Source organism: Phascolarctos cinereus, unplaced genomic scaffold (assembly GCF_003287225.1).
Source record: "Phascolarctos cinereus isolate Bilbo 61053 unplaced genomic scaffold, phaCin_HiC Scaffold_726;HRSCAF=1367, whole genome shotgun sequence".
NCBI classification, from domain to species: Eukaryota; Metazoa; Chordata; class Mammalia; order Diprotodontia; family Phascolarctidae; genus Phascolarctos; species Phascolarctos cinereus.
The window spans coordinates 375,616,524-375,638,045 of NW_027556098.1; the positions used below are offsets into that span (position 1 = coordinate 375,616,524).

The 21,522-nt window shown below is 45.0% G+C and overlaps 1 protein-coding gene and 1 long non-coding RNA gene across 3 annotated transcripts in view; one reads left to right on the forward strand and one right to left on the reverse strand.

Annotated features, from left to right (window-relative positions):
• The first annotated feature begins 90 nt into the window (after nucleotides 1–90).
• LOC110206081 (uncharacterized) lies at nucleotides 91–15,818 on the forward strand. 2 transcript variants are annotated; one of them, XR_013482514.1, is made up of 4 exons: nucleotides 91–334; nucleotides 1,685–1,792; nucleotides 3,588–3,638; nucleotides 15,672–15,818. It is a non-coding gene; the product is annotated as an uncharacterized LOC110206081 (long non-coding RNA). The 2 variants fall into 2 exon arrangements; XR_013482513.1 differs by lacking the exon at nucleotides 15,672–15,818 and adding an exon at nucleotides 8,115–9,181.
• Nucleotides 14,247–21,522, reverse strand: part of NIPAL3 (NIPA like domain containing 3) — a 53,550-nt gene continuing 46,274 nt past the window's right edge. The window contains 1 exon segment of the mRNA XM_020983113.2: nucleotides 14,247–14,856. Coding sequence (XP_020838772.1) covers nucleotides 14,657–14,856 — 200 coding nt within the window. The 3' untranslated portion in view covers nucleotides 14,247–14,656.

Consider the following 21,522-nt stretch of genomic DNA (forward strand, 5'->3'; position numbering starts at 1 on the left):
GAGAACCCTCTCTTTTGACAGATCAGGAAACAGACTGGGGGGTGGGGGAGGGGAGGGACATGCCTGGTCTGCAGATTACAACCCTTGATTTCCTTATCTGTTAAGTAGCAGGATTGGACTAAAAGATTATCTCAGAGATCCCTTCCGCTGTAGATCTAAGATCCTAGGAGAATGTAAGATCCTTGAGAGCAAAGTTTCATTTTTTATTTTTATCTCCTGCAGCCCAGCAGGGCACCTGCCCCTCTGTGTCCCCTGCGCCCAGCAGGGTGCCTTGCACACAATAAGTACCTAGCCTGGCTTAAGAGAGGGGAAGTGACTTGTCCAAAGTCACAAAGTAAGTGGCAGAGGCATGACTCCAACCTAGAACTCCTTCGTCAGGCTTTCCTTTGGGGAAAATGAAGGAAAGAAGAAGGAAGGAAGAAAGGAAAAGAGAGAAGAAGGAAGGGAGGAAGGAAAGAAGAGAAGGAGGGAGAGAGGAAGGGAGGGAGGGAAGGAAGAAGGAAGGGAGGGAAGGAAGGAAGAAGGAAAAGAAGGGGAAAAGAAGGAAGGAAGGAAAGGAGAGGAAGGAAGGGAGGGAGGAAAGAAGAGAGGGAAGGAGGAAGGAAGGGAGGAAGAAAAGGAAGGAAGGAAGAAGGAAAGGGAGGGAGGGAAGAAGAAAGGAAGGAAAGGAGAGAGGAAGGAAGGAAGGAAGAGAGGGAGGAAGGAAAGAAGGGAAGGAGGAACTCCAGGCAGCTTGATCTCCTTTCTTACTCGCTGGCCATCCCTACCCCTACTCCTTTTGCTGGGCAATTAGAATCGAACAGCAGAAGGAAGAGAAACTGATACTTCCAGGATCTCTATCTATCCAATGAAAAAAACTGCACCAGGTGGGACAAGCCAGTCCCTGTCCCAGGAAGCTCGAAGAACCGCTGCTCACTGCTCTTGCTTCTCTGGATTTCCAGAAAAATTCTGTCTTGATGTATTTTTCTTTCTCATCAGATCTAAAAGCTGAGGCCTTTTTAATTAGAAGAAAAAATTATTATTATAATCATCATAATGGTTATTATACAATGCTTACTATATGCCAGGCCTTTTACAATTATTGTCTTTGAGCTTCACAACCCTAGGAGTTAGGTGCTATTATTGTCACCATTTTACAGATGAGGAAACTGAGGCAAGCAGTGATGAAGTGACTTGCCCAGGGTCACACAGCTAGTAAGTGTCTGAGGCCGGATTTGAACTGGGGTCTTCCTGACTCCAGGTCCAGCGCTCTATCCACAGCATCATCTAGCTGCCCCTAGGTAGAATTAAATTCCCTAAATGTAGCCAATAAATATTTTTTAGGATTAATTACCCAGTTGCCTCATTTTTTGTTAATAATTCAACTGTTAAAGTAGGAACTACAAAGACCACTTCCGACAGCTCAGGGTCAGGACTTTAATGGGGAAGGGAGGGGAAGGATGGGAGGAGGTCATTTCTTTTCTTCCCTTTCCAAGATTTTATGCCCATAAGGATCGGGAGAGGACCTATGATTTCATCGGTATAGGGCACTCCCTCTGCTCACAAAGATGACACCAGCCCTGCTCCTGACAGTCTTAGAAGTGCCTGGAGCACTGAGGGGTTAAGTCACTTGCCCAGAATCACAAAGTCAGGATGTGTTGAGATTTGAACCCAGGACTGATCCATGACTTGCTCAATCAATTAGGCTTCTCTGGCTGATTTGGGAGCTATCTCCATGTATCTCCTCTTCTCCCTCTCATGAAACTGAAGCCCACAGCTGAGATCAAGTGACTTGCTAAGGTCCCTGAGAAAGGTAAGAATTTGGGTTTTAATGGTGAAAGGGAGGGCAGGGTACACTGTGACAACTGTAGTCCTTCCCTTCTCATTCACACAAGCCCTTCACAAACTGATGCTAGCTTTTCACAAACTTGTTTCCTGTCACTCACCTTTACAAGTCTCTGGGCCTACTTGCCTTTCTTTAGAGCCTGTTCCTTTTTTAAAAAAATTAATTTATTTTTAGCTTTCAACAATCATTTCTGAAATTTTATCCCCCTCCCTCCTATCTCTCTCCCCAAGATGGCGCCCAATCTGATATAGGCTCTACAGATACATTCCTATTAAACATATTTTCACATTAGTGATGTTGTAAAGAAGAATGAGACCAATAGGAGGAACCACAAGAAAGAAGAAACAAAACAAAACAGAAGGGGGAAAGAAGAACAAATAGTATGCTTCCATCTGCATTCAGACTCCACAGTTCTTTGTCTGGATGTGAATAGCATTTTCCATCAGGAGGCCTTTGGACATGTCTTCGATCCTTGCATTGCTGAGAAGAGCTGAGTCCATCAAAGTCAGTCATCACACAACGTGGCTGTTACTGTGTACGACGTTCTCCTGGTTCTGCTCACTTCACTCAGCATCAGACCATACCAGTCTTTCCAGGTTTTTCTGGAGTCAGCCTGTTCATCATTTCTTATAGCACAATAGTATTCCGTTACATTCATATACCACAACTTGCTCAGCCATTCCCCAATGGATGGGCATCCTCTCAATTTCCGATTCTTTGCCACCACAGACAGAGCTGCAGAGCTTGTACTTTAGCCTCCCATTTCCCCCCTCCAAGCCTTTGTATGGGCTGGTCTGAATGCCTAGAGTGCACTCTCTACTCTTAGAATCCTTAGCTTCCTTCAGGGCTCATCTCAGGAACTCTCTCCTAGGAAGCTTTTCTTGATCTCTCCAGTAACTGTGATTGCACTCCCCTCTCAAATTAGCTTCAAATTCCGTTTGAACAAATTTAACAAGGATTTGTTAGCCCACTAGGCGCTCTGAGTAGGGGAGTAACATAGTCAGATCCGTGCTTTAGGAAAATCTCTTTGGCGGTTGAGTGGAGGGTGGATTGGTGTCGGGAATGGGAGTGGGAGTGGAGGCAGGGAGACCAGTTAGGAGGCTGTTGTAATCGTCCAGGCCAGAGATGATGAAGGCCTGAACTAGGGGAGCGACTAGATGGGTAGGGAGATCTATGAGAGATGTGGGAGGGGTAGAAACAACCAGATTTGGGGACAGCTAGGTGGTGCATTGGTAGAGCACAGGCCCTGGAGCCAGGAGGACCTGAGTTCAAATCCGGACTCAGTTCAGATTTGGCAACCAAATGGATCTATAGAGTTAGTGAGGCAGAGCAATGAGGTAAGATTGGTGTCAAGGTGGTACACCTGGGAAATTGAAAGGACAGTATTGCTTTTGCTCTCCCCTACTCAGTAAACTCCAGTAGATAAAACATACACTCCTCTCTTCGACATCTAAAGCTTTTCTTTCAGTCAACAAGCATTTATTAAGCACTTAGTATATGCCAGGCATTGTGAATACAAAGGGGAGGGAGGGAATAAGCTTTTATATAGTGGCTACTACATGCCTACTAAGGTCCTTTTTTTAAAATAAATATTTGATCCTCATAACAACCTTGTGAGGTAGGTAGTATTATTATCCCCATTTTTACAGTTGAGGAAACTAAGGCAGACAGAGGTTAAGTGACTTGTCCAGGGACATACAGCTAGCAAGTGTCTGAGGTCAGAGTTGAAAAACTCCTAAAATTCTTGCTTTATCTTTTCCAGGAATTCTGGTTGAACTTAGACCGAGGGCCCTTGGAACCACCCTGGACTCTGGTGGGTGACCTTTTGTTTTATTTTACTCCAGAACCAGGCATCCACCTCACTTCCTTGCCACCAGTTCTAAACCATATCCCAAGCATTCTAACTCTTTTCTAACTCCCCTCAATGTGTTCCCTTCCCCATTAGTATGTGGGCTGCTTGTTTGTATGTGTATCCCAGTGCCTGCCTATCTATCTATCCATCCATCCATCTATATCTATCTATGTATCTATCTATCCATCTATCCATCCATCCATCTATATCTGTCTATCTATCCATCCATCTATCCATCCGTCCATATCTATCTATCTATCTATCTATCTATCTATCTATCTATCTATCTATCTATCTATCTATCCATCCATCTATCCATCATCCATCCATCCATCCATCCATATCTATCTATCTATCTATCTATCTATCTATCTATCTATCTATCCATCCATCTATATATATCTATTTATCTATCTATCCATCTATCCATCCATCCATCTATATCTATCTATCCATCCATCTATCCATCCGTCCATCTGTATCTATCTGTCTATCTATCTATCTATCTATCTATCTATCATCCATCTATATCTATCTATCTATCCATCCATCTATCCATCTGTCCATCTATATCTATCTGTCTATCTATCTATCTATCTATCTATCCATCCATCTATATCTATCTATCTATCTATCTATCTATCTATCTATCTATCTATCTATCTATCTATTTATCTATCCATCTGTATCTATCGATCTATCTATCAATCCGTCCATCTATATCTATCGATCTATCTATCTCTGTCCTTTATCACTCTATCACTCTATCTCTTTATCATGTATCATTCTCTACCATCTATTTATCTATCTTTCCATCTCTATCCTTTATCACTCTCTACTGTCTATCTATCATTTATCCCTCTCTACCCTCTATCTACGTATCTATGTATCTCTCTATCTTTTATCCCTATCTATCTATCTATCAATCTATCAATCTATCTATCTATCTATCTAATCTATCATTTATCCCTACTGTCCATCCATCCATCCATTCATCTATCTATCTATCTATCTTTCCATCTCTATCCTTTATCACTTTATTATCTATCAATCTATCTTATTATCATTTATCCTTCTCTACCATCTATCTATCCATCTCTATCCTTTATCACTCCCTACTATCTATCAATCTATCTCTATATAATCTATCCCTCTCTACCATCCATCCATCCATCCATCCATCCATCTATCCATCTATCATTTATTACTCTACTGTCTCATCTCTCTATCCATCAAGTTAGCAGAAGGATAGGGTAGGAGGAGGTGAGAATGATAGTGAGTTCTGTTTTGGACATGATAAATTCATGATGCCCCTGGGACATCCATTCCTATATGTCTAGTAGGTAGTTGGTGATATGGACCAGGCATTCAGGATAGATTAGGAGTCTTTCAAGGCTAACCCCTCTACTTGTTCAAGCAATCCCATTCCAACCCACCTCCTCCAACATTGTCCTTTCTGTCATCCCCACTCTTTCACTTTTTTTCAGTCTCTCCCAGTCTACTGGCCTATTTCCTATTCCTTACAGACATACCCATGTCTCCCTCCATCCTTACTTGATCCTTATGTCCCCACTAACCATTGTCCAATATTTTCTGCCCTTTGTAGCAAAATTCCTTGAAAAGGCTTTCTACAACAGGTGCCTTCACCTTCTCTTCTCTTTGTCTTCCCTTATTATAATCCAGCTTCTGAGCTTATTCCACCGAAACTGATCTATCCAAAGGTGCTAATGATCTCTGTTGTCAAATCCAATGGCCTTTTCTTGATCCTTATTCTCAACCTCTCTGCAGCCTTTGGCACGGATGTTCCCTTCTCTCTAGGCTTTTGGGCACCCCTCTCTCCTGGTTTTCCTCCTACCTCTCTGACAGCTCCTTCTCTGTCTCCTTTGCTGGATCCTCCTCAAGATCACACCCTCTAACCACAGGTGTCCCTCAGGGCTCTGTCCTGGTTCTATCTCTTCTCTTTTTCTATACCACTTCACTTGGTGACCTCATGAGCTTCCATGGATTTAATGACCATCTCTATGCTCATAATTCTCAAATCTACCTTTCCTGCCCCAATCTCTCTGCTGATCTCCAATCTCCCATCTCCAACTGCCTTTCAGACGTTTCATACTATATGTTCAGTAGACATTTTAAAGTCAACACATCCAAAACAGAACTCATTACCTTTTCCCCAAGACCCTCTCCACATAATACTTTCCCTATTACCATAGAGGGTAACACCATCCTCCCAGTTCTCCAGGCTTACAACCTAAATATCATCCTGGATCCCTCACTATCTCTCATACACTCACCCCCACCATATACCGTGTTGAGGGCCTGTCCATTTCACCTTTGAACCTCTCTTGAATTCTCCTCCCCACCTCTGATGCTGCCATCACTCTGGCGCAGCCCCTAATCACCTCACACCTGGAGTATTGCGATAGCCTGTTTATTGCTGGGTCTGCCTGCCTCAGGTTTTTCTCCAATCCAGTCCATTCTCCATTCAGCCACTAAAGTGATTTTCCTAAAGTGTAGGTTGGATCATGTTTTCACCACCACCCTCGACTCCCCACTCAATAAACTCCAATGGCTCCCCATCACCTCCAAGATAAATTATAAAATGCTTTGTGTGGCATCCAAAGCCCTTCTTAACTTAGAGCCCCCTCCTACCTTTCCAGTCTTCTTACACCTTACTCCCCAGTACATACTTTTCAATCCAGTGACACGGGCCTCCTGGCTGTTCCAGGAACAAGTCCCTCCATCTCTTGGCTCAGAGCATTTTCTCTGGCTGTCCCCTATAACTGGAATGCTCTCTCTCCTCCTCCACTCCTACTGCCGACTTCCCTGGTTTCCTTTAAGTCCCAACTAAACTCCCACTTCTACAGGAAGCCTTTCCCAACCCTTCATAATTCATAATAGCGCCTACTCCCTGTTAATTATTTCCTACGTATTCTGTACATAGCTTCCACTGTATACATTTGCCCACATGTTATCTCCCCCATTAGATGGTAAGCTCCTTGAGGGCAGGGACTGTCTTTTGCCTCTTTTTGTATCCCCAGCACATAGCACAGTGCTTGGCCCATAGTAGGTGCTCAATAAATGTTTATTGATGAATTAAAGCAAACAAGCAAAGCCTGCCCTCCAGCCCCCTCCCTTGCTTAAATGCATGTGTAAACGCTAGCATACACTAGTGAGAGAGGCAGCAAAGCTGAAGACTTGGAGGGCAGAGTTGGTCTCCATGCCAGGAGGACCTGGGTTTAAATCCTGCTTCTAAACCACATGCGGCTCTGGGCCCAAGGTGTCAACCAGATTAAAAATGTAACTGGGGAAAAATGTAACAAAATAAATAAAAATGCAATAAAACATAGATAATGTTATGATGTGGTTTTCTAAGTCAGTCTGCAGCTATGGGGATCCTTATGCAGGGGACAGTGGCCCCCACTTTCTCTTAGAATTTGACAACACTGCTGTAGGCAGCTCTCTAAGAGTGTAAATTATGGAGAAGATTCAAATCTGCATTGGTGGAGTCAGTTTCCTTGCCCAGGAGCTCCTTCTGAGAATGAAGTTACAGTTTCAGGGTCCCTAGCCCAGTCTCTACGTGCTTTTAACAGGGCCGTTGTTGTTCTCAACGAGGACTGTGAAGTCAGGAAGGTGATGCCGTGACTTGAAGGTGAATTGGATTTAAGTGAGGGAGGGCTGTGCAAAGTCACCAGTCTCACTTTCTCCTTCTGAGTCATCTGGGTCTGGGGGCCAGATATAGATCAGGAGGACTGGAGATGGCCCCCAACAGGGCAGTTGTGTCAAACTCGAATAGAAACAGGGGCCACTAAACCATACCTAAGGATTCTGTGGTCCACATATTGACTTAGAAAACCACATGCTATATATTTTTTTAAATTATTAATTTTTAAATTAATAAATTAATATTTCTTTTAAAAATTAAATTAAAGCATCAACATATTAAATCATATTGGAATGGCATTTTAATTTGGTTTGGCATGAGCTGTGTGTTTGACATCTGAAGTGTAGGGGAAACAGCAAAAACAGTCCTCCCCTGGCTTGGAAGTTGGGAGACCTCAGTTTACATCCCTTCTCTACTATTAACTGGAGTGGGAGGATGTGTCCCACTTTGGGACTTGTTTCCTTTTTCTGTAAAATAAACAGGTTGGATTAGATGAACCCTAGGGCCCCTTCTGGTTCTGACACTCTAAGCTCCCTGCAGGCACTAATATTCCATCTTCTTAGGCTTCTTCCAGGTCTATGACTCAATGGCTTCTTCTTAGAAATAGATTTAATCCTCTTGTTCATGGCTAGATGGCAGATGTCTAGGCTGCTGGGAACATGGAATCACAAGACTCGCCCAGTCAGTCAATTAACAACAAATTACATCACCTTTCCCTTTTTCACCTATATATTTTATTCAGTCTAGGAATATACCTCCCTTTCCTTTTCCAGATGAAGGGGCAGAGCAGGCCATGGACCTAAATGCAGAATTTCTGTGCCATGCCTCAGAAATCTGAAACTCACTCCAGCCTTGGAATAAACACATTGGAAGTCCCCACAGCGCCGGTGAACTCTCCCTTAGACTGGATGGCTCCTTCCATAATCCCTATTTAACTATGGAGGGTGCCCAGACCAGCCATACTTTCATTTCTCTCCAGGCTACACTCCAGACTTTCTCTACCCCACTCTCACCCCATGACAAGTACTTTCATCCCTCTTCCCCCTTTTTAAGCGTCCCTTTCTGTGCAGTCTTCCCCCATTAGAGTGTAAGCTACTTGAGGGCTTACATTTGTATCCCCAGTGCTTAGCACAGAACTTGACACACTAAATACTTACTGATAGTAAAAGAAAATATATAATAAAATATCTAGAGGGTATTTGGCTCAAATAGGGGGAAAAAGGGCTTTATGCTCTTCTTGATCCAAAGTTAACAGACGTCACTCATGCTATCCTGTCTCTAGATAATCCAAGGAATGCCATACCAAACTTGAAGATGAATAATTGAAGCATATTATCGAATGATTTTATTATTATATTTCTTATATATCAATTTGTAAAGTTACTCTCAACCAGTGGACACATATACATTTAAAAAGAAAAGCAACATGCAGCATCAGATTGGTGAAACGAACAAAATATCGCGGTGCGCAAATGGTACATACTGGAAGGCAGTGAGGTCCATGATTCCCAGAGAACCCCAAGGTCCCATTCTGAACTTCAGCCAGTGTTGAACCAGATTTGTTCAGAAGCTTAAAGCAAAGAGGGCATATCATACACGCGCTGTTGTATCCCCACACTGAACAGCAAAGTACTTGGCTTCCAGAAGAGAAACCGATGGATGCGTCTCCCTGTCCTTTGTCCTAGCGGCTTTCAACTCCAGGGCCGGGGGTGAGGGTGAGGGTGGGGGTAGCTGAGCTGATGTGCAAGCCAACGTGGTGGCTCCTGTTAGGACAGTTCTGCTGGCACTGTCCAGTATGTGCATGGACCTTCATCTATCATTAAAACCTGTAGTGGCCAAACTTGGAAGACCATATTGTTTTTAAATAACAAATTTTATTGATATATTTTGTTTTTATGTCACCTAGATTTCCCCCTGTATCCTTCTCCTTCCTAGAAAGTCATCCAGTATAACAAAGAATATTTCTGAAGAAAAAAATCAGCAAAATCATTCAATACATTGAAAAAATTGAACAGTATGTGCACTATGCCACACTCAAAGACCCTCCCTCCCTCCACCTGTGATGGAAGAGGAGACATCTTCTCATATCCCTTCTTCTGGGCCCCATTTGTCCTTTGTAATTTCATTTTTAAGTATTCTCCATTTGTCATTTTTGAGTGTTTTATGGTTATTCTTCCATTCCCACTGTGGTCGCCATTGTATATAGTGTTTTCTTGGCTTGGCTTACTTCACTCTGCATCATTTCATGTAAGTCTTCTCATACTTTTCTGTATTCCTTCATACGTGTCACTTATTATAGCACCACAATAATCCATTACAGAAAGACTTCATTCGAATTTCTAAGCACAAAATTCTTCCGCATCTCAGTCTCCTTCCCCTTTATTCTCCTACTTCCAATCCCACCCCCACCCCACTCCCCCCAGGAGGGTATATGGTGGTGGTGGGGACAGCAGTGAAGAAATGTTCAAAAGCATGTCCCAATCAATCAGTAAACATTTATTAAGTGCCTACTATGTGCTAAGCCATGGCCCACGGCCTCATTCTGTGTACTGAGTTGCTGACAGGGAGGAGATTTGAGTCCTAATGTGCTAGGAGCTGGCGAGAAGGAGGAGAGGATCAATTGGGAGAGTGGATGCTTTTTTTTTCAGAGGCAGCAGGCTGTAGGTATGGAATCACTACATATACTGTCAGACTCAGGAGTGGGGTCAGTTAAGTTTGCTGAACTTTTTTTCCCCTTTCTTTTTTCTTTGTTACAGGGGATGGCTCTCTGGGTAGAGGAAGGCAAAGAGGTACTTTTAGAAAGGAAAGTGATGCAAAAAAACCCCAATAAAATAAAATACAAGGAGGAAGGTTGAGGAAGCAATGAAAGGAAAGCCAGATGAGGCTGCTGGGCTGGTCACCAGCCTGCTGATGGTGGCCCCTCCCCAGAAGCAGGCGATCCTTGTTTGATAGCAACAAGTGGGCTGTTTACTCAGTAGTCACACCACTCACTTCCCAGGGTCCCTGTGAAGAAAGTGTGTTGTAAGCCTGATGGTGCTATGACACTCAAGTCACTATTATTAAAAGACAAAGGAATGGGGCATATACTGTGTATAAACTTGCAATGATCGGTTGGGTTTCATAGGCTTCACAGAACACTTCCTGAGCACTCCCCTTCAGGTTGGGCCTCTCACTTAGCTAGGATTAGGCTGGAGGCGTGCCCAGATTCTGGGTTCTCCAGAAAGCAACAGCAGGAATAGCACAAACTGGGATGCAAGAGCCTGGGCTCTCATCTCAGCTTTGCTACAAGCTTCCTGCATGAGTCATTTCCCTGCTTCAGGTCTCAGCTTCCTCATCTGTAAAATGGAGTTGGACTAGATGATTTCTTAGGTTTCTTCTAGCTCTGGCATCCTATATTCTAAGGGCCCTCTCAGCTCTGACCTCCTGGGTTCTAAGGGCCCTCCCAGCTCTGGCATCCTATATTCTAAGGGCCCTCTCAGCTCTGACCTCCTGGGTTCTAAGGGCCCTCCCAGCTCTGACCTCCTGGGTTCTAAGGGCCCTCCCAGCTCTGACCTCCTGGTTCTAAGGGCCCTCCCAGCTCTGACCTCCTGGTTCTAAGGGCCCTCCCAGCTCTGGCATCCTATATTCTAAGGGCCCTCTCAGCTCTGACCTCCTGGGTTCTAAGGGCCCTCCCAGCTCTGACCTCCTGTGTCTAAGGGCCCTCCCAGCTCTGACCTCCTGGTTCTAAGGGCCCTCCCAGCTCTGACCTCCTGGGTTCTAAGGGCCCTCCCAGCTCTGACATCCTGGGTTCTAAGGGCCCTCCCAGCTCTGACCTCCTGGGTTCTAAGGGCCCTCCCAGCTCTGACATTCTGTGTTCTAAAGTCCCTCCCAGCCCTGACATCCTGTGTCCTAAGGGCCCTCCCAGCTGACCTCCTGGTTCTAAGGGCCCTCCCAGCTCTGACTCCTGTTCTAAGGGCCCTCCAGCTCTGACCTCCTGTTCTAAGGGCCTTCCCAGCTCTGACATTCTGTGTTCTAAAGTCCCTCCCAGCCCTGACATCCTGTGTCCTAAGGCCCTCCCAGCTCTGACTCCTGGTTCTAAGGGCCCTCCCAGCTCTGACCTCCTGGTTCTAAGGGCCCTCCAGCTCTGACCTCCTGGGTTCTAAGGGCCCTCCCAGCTCTGACATTCTGTGTTCTAAGCCCTCCCACCCTGACATCCTGTGTCCTAAGGGCCCTCCCAGCTGACCTCCTGGTTCTAAGGGCCCTCCCAGCTCTGACCTCCTGGTTCTAAGGGCCCTCCTAGCTCTGACCTCCTGGGTTCTAAGGGCCCTCCCAGCTCTGACATTCTGTGTTCTAAGGGCCCTCCCAGCTCTGACATCCTGTTCTAAGGGCCCTCCCAGCTCTGACCTCCTGTGTTCTAAGGGCCCTCCCAGCTCTGACATGTTCTGTTCTAAGGTCCTTTCCAGCTCTGACATTCTACTGTTACTCTCCCCACTCTGTCTCCCCTTGAAGACTCAAGGCTTGCTTTGCTTTACACTAGGGTTACCTTTAGTCCATTATCAAATTTGGTCCTTATAGAAACATCCCAAGGAAAAACATTTGACACTCACTCACTTCACTTTATTCATAGCCCACAGTCTGTGAAGATACTGGGGCGATGGTACTAAGTTGGTGTCAAGTACAGCCCATCAGAACGAACGTTGGAAGGACCCTAGCCTCTTCACACCGTTATCTGACCTTGCAGTGCTGGGTGGCCACAGGGAGAAGTGAGGGTGTTTCTAAGCTGGGGTGGAAAGAACACCATAGATTATATGATGATTATTGATCTTAGCTAAGAAATTCTGAGCAAGAAGCATTCATTTGACCTTGCTGAGCCAGCTGTGGTGGAGGGGGTTGGGGGTGGGGAAGATCATCAGCATGAAACTCATGAGGAAAGAGTTTTAGGCCTGGCTTTCCCAAGAGGCTGTTGTCTGAGCCTGGGCAAGTCTTCAAGCTTCAGTTTCCTCTTCTGTAAAACAAGGGTCTTGGATTCTTTACTCTCTGAGGTCACTTCCAGCTGGGGTCTTTGGTCTTCTAGGGCCCCTTCTAACCCCTACATTCCTGGGACCCTAGATCTAGAACCAGAAGGGACCTCAGAGGCTACCTCATTTTACAGATGAAGAAACTGAGGTTCAGGGAGATGAAATGACTTGTTCAAGGTCATACAGGCAGTAAGAATCAGCCATGGAATTTGAATCCAGGTCCTCTATCCTAAAGCTCTTCTCCTTCCAAAATTCTGTTTTAAGGTCCCTTCCAGCTCTGACATTCTAGGATTTTATTATAATCAGTGTTCAAGGCTCCCTTGGTTTATATAAATATGCCTATTCTCCAAATCCTTAAAAAGAAATCTATACAAGATCAAGGGGAAATCACTCCACACACACACACACACACACACACACACACACACACACGGTGGGAATATATTGCTTGACCCCTCCAGAGAATGTTTCCATTTCTGAAGTAGGTCTGTGTGGGCATGGGGTACCCTGTGACACGTAACTCAATTGATGCCTATCCCGTTCAAGGAAAAATGCCAACAGGCTGAAGTTTAGCTTATGAGTCTCAAAATCTCAGTGCAGGAGGAGGTAATGAGCAATTCTGTTTCCCAAATGAACACCAGGTCTCAGCCAAGGAATGAACAAATAAATCCCTATTTTTGGAGCGTGTAGGGAAGCTCCATAAGCAATACTACTGCTGCCCTTGTTTATAATGGTTACATGTAGTGCAGGGAGTTCCCCCATCAATTTGATAAGCTTACCAGAAGCTGTGCTTTTGGGTGGGACTGGGTCTAAGTGTTGTTCCCTAAGCAAACCCCAGCTACAGGGTTCCTTTTAGGCTGAAGAAGACCTATCTTTGTCCTGATTTCATAAGCTCTAACAAGTAACTACAAAATGCTTCTGTATAACCCCTTTTCCCCCGGGGCCCACCACTTTGCAACCACGTGGTCTGTTAGCTACTTCTGGGTGCTAACCAGTCTTTGCCTTGGAGCAAGGTGAATCTTCCTTTTTCGTAGGCGTCATTTGCTTCAAATGTTAATTAATAAACTCTCATCATTATGTCCGAATGTGTGGGAATCCTGGTTTCTGCAGCATAAAATTGGCCACACTCTGGTTTGTGTTGTGAGTATACTTTTCATGTATACTATCAGAACTGGTACAGGTGGAAAGGGAGGCTAATTGGGTCAGGGAGCCAAAAGGGGGTATGAAATGGGCCTTGGCATTAGGAACATATGGGGTAGATGGAAAGATACAAGCAACAACCCCACAAGATTGCAGGCAGGACCCACCCAGATGAACCCAGAGATCCAGAGTTTCAAAGACAGTCTCTGATTCATCTCGTCGACTGACTTTCTCTCCGACATCTAGCTATGGCAAAGCTATTGCTCAGCTGCTGGCTTCCCAGCTCCTAAATTTGGGGGAAAAAAATCATAAAGCTATTTGTGGCACAAAGTAAGTTTCAGATCCAGATGGATACCAGATCCAAATTTAGAGACAATGGTGTTGCTTTCCACCGGAGGGAATATTTGTGACCCTAGGAACACACAGTTGGGTCCACTAGCCTGTCACCTATCTTGTGTTTTACATTTCATCTACATAAATTACAGACTGCCCAATCAAAGATTTTATCCGGTGTGCTGGGCCACAGTAACCTGTCATTATACAGAACTGATCACAAACAGATAATTGAGAGGGATATTTGGAGACTGGTCATGCACTCAGGGTAGGACAAGAGCAGAAGTAAGGATCTCAGCCCCAGAGGTCTGACACTTTCATTGTATGTCTCAACCTTGGCCAGGAGGCTTCTGTTCACTTTCAATCAATGACATTTATTAAGCACCTACTATGTGCCAGGCATTGTGCTAAGCACTGGAAGTAAGTAGAACGCAGTAATCTTTCACCATTTATTTAGGCAGATGCATAACCATCATGTAAGATGCGAGATCCTTGAAGGAAAAAAAAAACCACACAGCTGATGTGTGTTCCTTATTGCATACCCAAAATACTGTGTTTAGTTTAGTTTGTTTTGTTTTGGTTTTGCCTTTTTCTGTGCTACGGTTCAAACACAGAAGACCAATACAATTTGCTGTTGGTTTAAGACAAATGACTTCCGAGTTCCTGGCTCTGCCAAGTTCTCTAGTTGAAAAACAAAAAAACAAAAAACTTGGAAAAGCAAGTTTAAGCCCGGAGTTTTAAGCTGTGGTCAGCTCAGCTCTAACAGACTGGAAAGCCCAGGTAATAAATAAACAAAGCCCTCCCGAGTGCGCAGGGCTGAATTTCAGTTTCTTTCAAGGTCTTACTCATTCCCTCTTTGTGTGTTCCAGAACTCGGTAGGGAGGCGCAGAGATGGCCCTAGAGCCATGTTCCTCTTGCATGACGGGCAGTGTGGCAGGAGTGTAGATCTCAGAAACATTGTCATTGTTTTCCAGGGCGCCATAGGAAAAAGAAGCTTTGAGGTCTGGTTGGACGGTCATTCCTTTGTCATGTATATCCTGCATACCTGAAAAGAAGCCCGTTTGTTTTTTTTTCCAAAAGAGGATTGTAATATTGGGGTGGGTGGGGGGAATGGGAAGACATCTTCACCCCAGCCACTGGCTAATTAGAGAACTAATCATGTACACTGTCAATTTCCTGAGAGCTTTGGATTTTCAAGGGAACACCTATAAAGGCAGCCTTTGAAAATTATAGTTGCTTAGCAACAGTAGAATGAATCTTTCAGGAATTATGCATAAAGACGAGCCACGGTCAAAAGAAGCCACGAGCAGGCACCAAATGCAAAGGTTTGTCTGCTTTGGCATAAAATGACCTTGGAAACAGGACAGTACCCTGCACACAGTAGGTGCTCAAGAAACGAATGTTGAGCAAAAGCAGATGAGGAGCATTCTTAAGTGGGAAGACTGCTGCCCCTGCAGTCAAATCCTGCCCCTGACACTTATTAGGAAGAGTGGTGGGAAAAGGACTGGAGTCAGAAAGACCCAAGTTCAAATCTCAGAAGCAAACCAGCTGAGTGACCCTAAGCAAGTCACTTCACTTATCTCAGCCTCAGTTTCTCCATGTGTAAAATGGGAAAAACAATAGCATCTACCTCACAGGGTTAGGAGCAGAGGTGTGCTGGAGCCAGCCAGAATTGGCTGGTGAGAGTTGATTGTTAAATTTTTGGTGTAAGCATTTTTCCTTTGGAAATTGGGAAATGCTGCAAATTAGGGCTTGGTTTTATTGTTTGCTGGTTGATTAGACTTAAGAAAGTGAAGGAAAAAATATTAATGATGCAGGTTAAACTTAAAAATATGTTGTGCATATGTTTTTTTTTTTCAGAGAGCCAATCGTTAAACATTTACCAGGACTCCCCTGGCTGTGAAGATTAAATGAGACTGTGTAAGTAAAGCACTTTGAAAAATTTAGATCAATATAAACAGTTAGCTATTATTATTGCTATCAGTGTAGCTCTGGGCAAATCACTTAACTCCCCCCCCCACCCCTTCCCCTGGGCCTCATCTATAAAATGAGGAGGTTCCCGTTAGTTCCAGATCTATGATCCTATGGAATCACTGATGAGGCAGGTAGGCGTCCCAGTGGTTAGTGTTGGGGTTGGGAGTCAGAACTGAGTTCAAATATTGCCTCAGGCACTTAATTTGCTGTGTGACTCTGGCCAAGTCACTTAATCTACTGTCAGCCTCAGTTTCCTCATCTGTACAATGGAGACAATAATGGCCCCTACCCCCCAGGGTTGTTGTGAGGATCAAATGAGACACCTGTAAAGTGCTTTGCAAACCTTAAAGAGTTATGTAAATGCTAGCTATTATTATTAATTATGACGGAAATTCATGGAAGACTCATTTTGGAAAACTTCTGTGTTGTAATCATAGTCAGCATTTATAGAACCCTTTAAGGATTGCCAAGTATTTTACGTGTTATTTGTCTGAACCTCACAACAACCTTGAGAGGGAGGTGTTGTTATCATCCCCATTTTACAGAGGAGGAAACTGAGGCAAGCGCCTTGCTCAGGGTCACCCAACTTGTAAGCGTCTGAGGCCACATCTGAACTCAGGTCTCCCTGACTCCAGGCGCAGCGCTGTATCTACTGGACCACCTAGTTGTTCATAATTTATAGAGAGCCAGGGCTCCCCAGTGGACCCACAAAGATAGATTTAGCCCTCAAAAATAATTCCTGGCCTAGGGAATCGCCCTACCATAGGATTCTGCTGTGACGCTTGAGCCCGTCTACCAAGGCCGTGGCGTCTGCACTGGCAGCAGGGGGTCTACACAGGGATCCCAAGAGGGCATGTGGACTCCTCGATGGTGGTTTTCTGATTAGACATTTCTGGTCCTGCCTTTAAATCTGTAATGCCTCTTACACACAACAGATTTTCAGTTTTATATGCAATTGTCTGTTTTGGAAATACTCGTTTTGTTCCATAAATTAAAAATAAATCTAAAAATATTTTGAAAATCTATAATGCCCCACATCACGTGAGAGTTAATTTTTCTTTGCACAAGAATTAGTACCACCCAGCAGTTTGGGATCTGCTTTTTGAGGTGCCAAATTTATGGTCATAAATCTAGACCTAATTGGGGCAGGTAGGTGGGGCAGTGGATACAGCGCCAGCCCAGGAGTCAGGAGGACCCCGAGTTCAAATATGACCTCAGGCACCTGACACTTACTAGCTGTGGGACCCTGGGCAAGTCACTTAACCCAGATTGTCTTGCAAAAAACCCCAAAACAAAAAACAAACAAAAAAATAAATATACACCTAAAAGGAACCATATAGGGCACTGAGTCCAACCCCCCATTTTACAGATGAGGAAACTGACAACACAGTTATTACATGTCTGAGGTGGGATTTGAACCCAGGTGTTCTTGACCATAAATGTAATGCTCTATTTATAAAGCATTTACCACTGTGCCTGGTACTTAGTAGGTGCTCAATAGATGCTTGCAGGGCTTGGCCTAGTCCTTGCTCTGTCATTTCTGAATCCTATGGTCCTGGGGACAATGGATACACAACACAATGTGGAGGTAAATTTCTTCCTTTGATTCAAGAAAGAACTGCCTAACGAGGGGAGCTGTCCAAAAGTGGAAGGTCTGCCTTGGGTGACAGAGGGCCACCCCCAAGCCCACTGCTGGAGGTCTCAAGCCAAAGCTAGATGACCATTTTCCATGTGCCTCTTTCTGCCTCAGTTTCCTCATCTGTAAAATAAGAAGGGTGGAAGAGGTGACCTCTATAGTCCATTTCAGCTCTAAATCTGGGATCCAATAATAGGTTTCTTGTTCAGGCAGGGTTTGGATGAGTAAGGTACCATCACAGTGATTTCTTTGGGGTACAGGTTGGACTAGATGGCCTCTGAAATCATCAGGTGGCCCACTGGGTAGGGCGCTGCAGTTCAAGTCAGGAAGACCTGAGTTGGAATCTTGCCTCAGATTCATATTAGTTGGGTGACTCTGAGCAAGTTATTTGATCTCTTTGTGCCTCAGTTTCCTCATCTGTAACATGAGATGATGGAATTCAAGGTCCTTCTAGCTCTAAATCTGTGATCCTCTCTTCCTATCCAGCTCTGAGAGCCTGTTTATCTGAGAAATCAATAAATATGTCATAGCTAAATGTCTTAATTGGCATCTCTCTTAGTATGAGTGGTTTGGCGCAGTTTTCATAAGGTTGCTGATGGGTTGCTTTTCTCCATTTGAGAGCTGTTCCTCTCCTTTGACAATTTATCTCTTGGGGAATGGCTCCTGTTCTTTCATATCTGACCAATTCCCCAGCATTTGGGATATTAGACCTTTATCAGAAGTTTACTGCAAAGATCCATGCCTACTCCCCCTTTCTACTTCTTTTGTTTGGTCATTTTTCAGTTGTGTCCAACTCTTTATGACTCTATTTGGGGTTTCCTTGGCAAAGAAAATGGAGTGTTTTGCCATTTCCTTCCCTAGATCACTTTACAGATGAGGAAACTGAGACAAACAGGATTAAGTAACTTGCCCAGGGTCACACAGCTAGTAAGTGTGTGAGGCTAGATTTGCATCCTGGTCTTCCTGACTCCAGGTCCAGCCTCTATCCACTGTGCCACCTAGCTGCCCCTTTTCTACTTCTAGTCTATCAATTTTGTTTGCGCAAAACCTTTTCAATTGTGTATAATCAAGCTGGTTTGTCTTAGATCTTCAGATCCCTTCCATGCCTCCTCCAGAAATGTCATCGAGGCCAGCTGTTGTTGGGGTAGTCACCCGAGACACAGGCCGGGTGGTTGGGTATTCCCCAGCAGATGGATGGTCAGAGGGTGGGGGTGGTTCTCAGCAGAAGAACCTCTGAGCCAGCTGTGAGTCCCAGGGAGGTCAGCTCCCTGGAGCCACTGTCTTCCGTGACCAGCCTGTGTCTGGGGGGCTGAGGGCCGTTCCTGTAAGTCAGCCTCGCGGGCTCAAAAGCCAGGCCTCTCCACCTGCCTGGACGGCTCCTCCGTACTTGGCCTCGAACAGGCAACAAAAGAGAACGCTGCCAGGGCCCAGTTATCCCTGGATCACAGAGACAGAACTGGAAGGCATCTCAGGAGCCATCTCGTCCCACCCCACCCCATTTTACAGATGGGGAAGATGAGGCCTGGAGGGGATGTGACTTGCATCATGAGAGGGGAGATTTGATTTATTTTTTTTTTTAATGAGGCAACTGGGGTTAAGTGACTTACCTAGAGTCACACAGCTAGTGAGTATTATGCGTCTGAGGCCAGATTTGAACTCAGGGTCCTCCTGACTCCAGGGCCAGTGCTCTAGCCACTGCACCACCTAGCTGCCCTAAGAGGTGAGATTTGAGCTCTGGTCCTCTGATTTCAGACCCAGTGTTCTTTCCATCCTACCATGCAAAAGCCACAGGTGTGGCAAAGATATGCACATGGGAGGTCAAAGGATAGAGCTTAGCCCCTAGCAAGGAATGGTGCTCGGGGCCTGCCAAATGAATTGGTGGAGGAGCCTTGGTATTGCATCATCTTGGTTCTATCTGCCTCCGTTACTTTGTCACAGTGTGCAAACGATCTGGGGTTCTCCAAGTCAAGGCCAGCCACGCATAAGCTCCAGCAGGTCCTGGCCAAGCCAGAAAGGCTTCCAGCCCAGGTCAGGGTACAGACTGTCACCTGAGGACCAGCCTGGCTAAGTTAAGAGACTTATCAACAGAATGCTGTCTCTGGATGTGGCTGTTTTTTGTTTTGTTTTGTTTTGCTTTTGGCCGTAGCAACTCATGAAATTGTCCACTAAGGGCATGATAAGGGGCGGGATGGGAAGGAAGAAAGGATGACCTGCATCAGTGATGGGGGAAGGTCCACTCTGATGAGATCATAGGTCTCTCAAGGAATCAGAGTAAAGAACAGACACACACACACACACACACATATACACACATACACACACAGAATAATACCTCACCTCCTCACCTATCTGGATCTTAGCTGAGAAACAAGGAAGGAAACATATAAGGCCTCTAAGCAGCCAAAAGAGACACCCCAAAGTCCACGCACCAGAGCTCATGCACTTTCACCAGAGATACTGGATTTCACAGTAATACGAGAGAGTCCCCGCCGCCTAGCCTCCAGCTTCCAGACCCACCAAAGGTTAGAAGCAGCCAATCAGAAAGAGGGAGGGTGGAAAAGAGGGGTGACTACAGGCAGGCACACTGACTTCAACAGAGGAGAGAGAAAAAAAAAACATCACTAGCAAAAGCAGATACAAGAACTCACAAAGCACAGCAGTTAGGGGCCATTTAGTGTAGGGGCAAAAAGTCCTATACACTCAACAGCCTGAGGGTGTTGCTACATTCTAGCACAGTGTAATAATAACAGGTGTTCAGAATGATGGCCCAGAGTCAAACAAAGGGTTCAATTGTCTTCAGCATCCTCTGTTTAAGAAGACAGGGAAATGCATAAGACACTGGATGATTGTAAAATAATGACTGACATTTATATAGCCCTTTAAAGTTCACAGAATACATCAATGACATTCCTCGGCTCTTGCCGCCACCCAAGGAGACACATACGTTAGACTGAGAGCACCCTGAGGGCAGGGGCTGCCTTTTACTTTGCTTTGTCTCCTCAGCACTTAGCATAGTGCCTGGCACTCAGTAGGTGCTTAATAAATGCTTGTTGATTTGAATTGACTTAAGATAGGTACTATTTGTCCCCATTTTATGGATGAGGACATGGAGGTACTAAGGTCACACAGCTAGTAAGCTTTGGGTATTGAGTACTGAGTGCTGGACTTGAGTAGGGCAGGAAGCCCTGGGTTCAAAAGCTGCTTCTGATGCTTACTAGCTGTATTATGCTGGGCAAGTCACATGACTTGGTTTCCTTATTTGTAAAATGAGGGAATTGAACTAGATGGTGGCTGTGGTCCCTTTCAATCCATGATTCTGGTAGGACTGAAACCTGGACTCCAATTCCGACACTTTATTATGCTGTGCTGAGCCCTCCTTTCCCTCTCCTTTTCTTTCTCTCTCTTTCCCCTCTTTCTTTCCTCATCTTTTTTTCTCTTCCCCTCTTCCTATTTCTCTTTCCTTATCTCTTCCCTCTTTTTTCTTCTCCCTTTCTCTTTCTCTATCTCTCTCCCTCTTCCCCTCTCCCTGTCTCTTTCCTTCTCTCCCCTCTCCTCTCTTTCTTCCTCCCACATCTTTCCCTCCTTCCTGTCTTCCTCTGTCTCTCTTCTGTCTCCCCCCACCTCCGCCTATCTCCCTCCTTCTGTCTCCATTTCCCCCCTCTCCCTCCCTCCTTCTCTCTCTCTTCTTTCCCCTTCTGAAATTGAGCATTTCCTTCAATTATTCAAAATCATCATTCTGAGAAAGGAACCCTAGGCTTCACCAGACTGCCAAAGGGGTCCAGGACCCCAAAGAGGCTGCTCTACAGCCATAGGATTTATCATGAGAAGCATCTTTAAGATCATCTGGGGCCTAACCCAACCCCCTTATTTGCAACAAGAAAACGTAGAACAAGATAAGAGTGCAGGGACTCCCCTAAGGTCAAAGAGGAGTTGAAGAAACCTTTTCATCCTGTAACGAGGTAGCCCAGTGGCACAATAGATGGGGTGCTGCCGGGCTTGCAGTCAGATGAACTTGAGTTCAAATCCTGCCTCAGACATTTATTAGCTGAATGACCTGGTGTAAGTCATATGACTTCTCTTGGCCTCAGTTTCTTCAGGTGG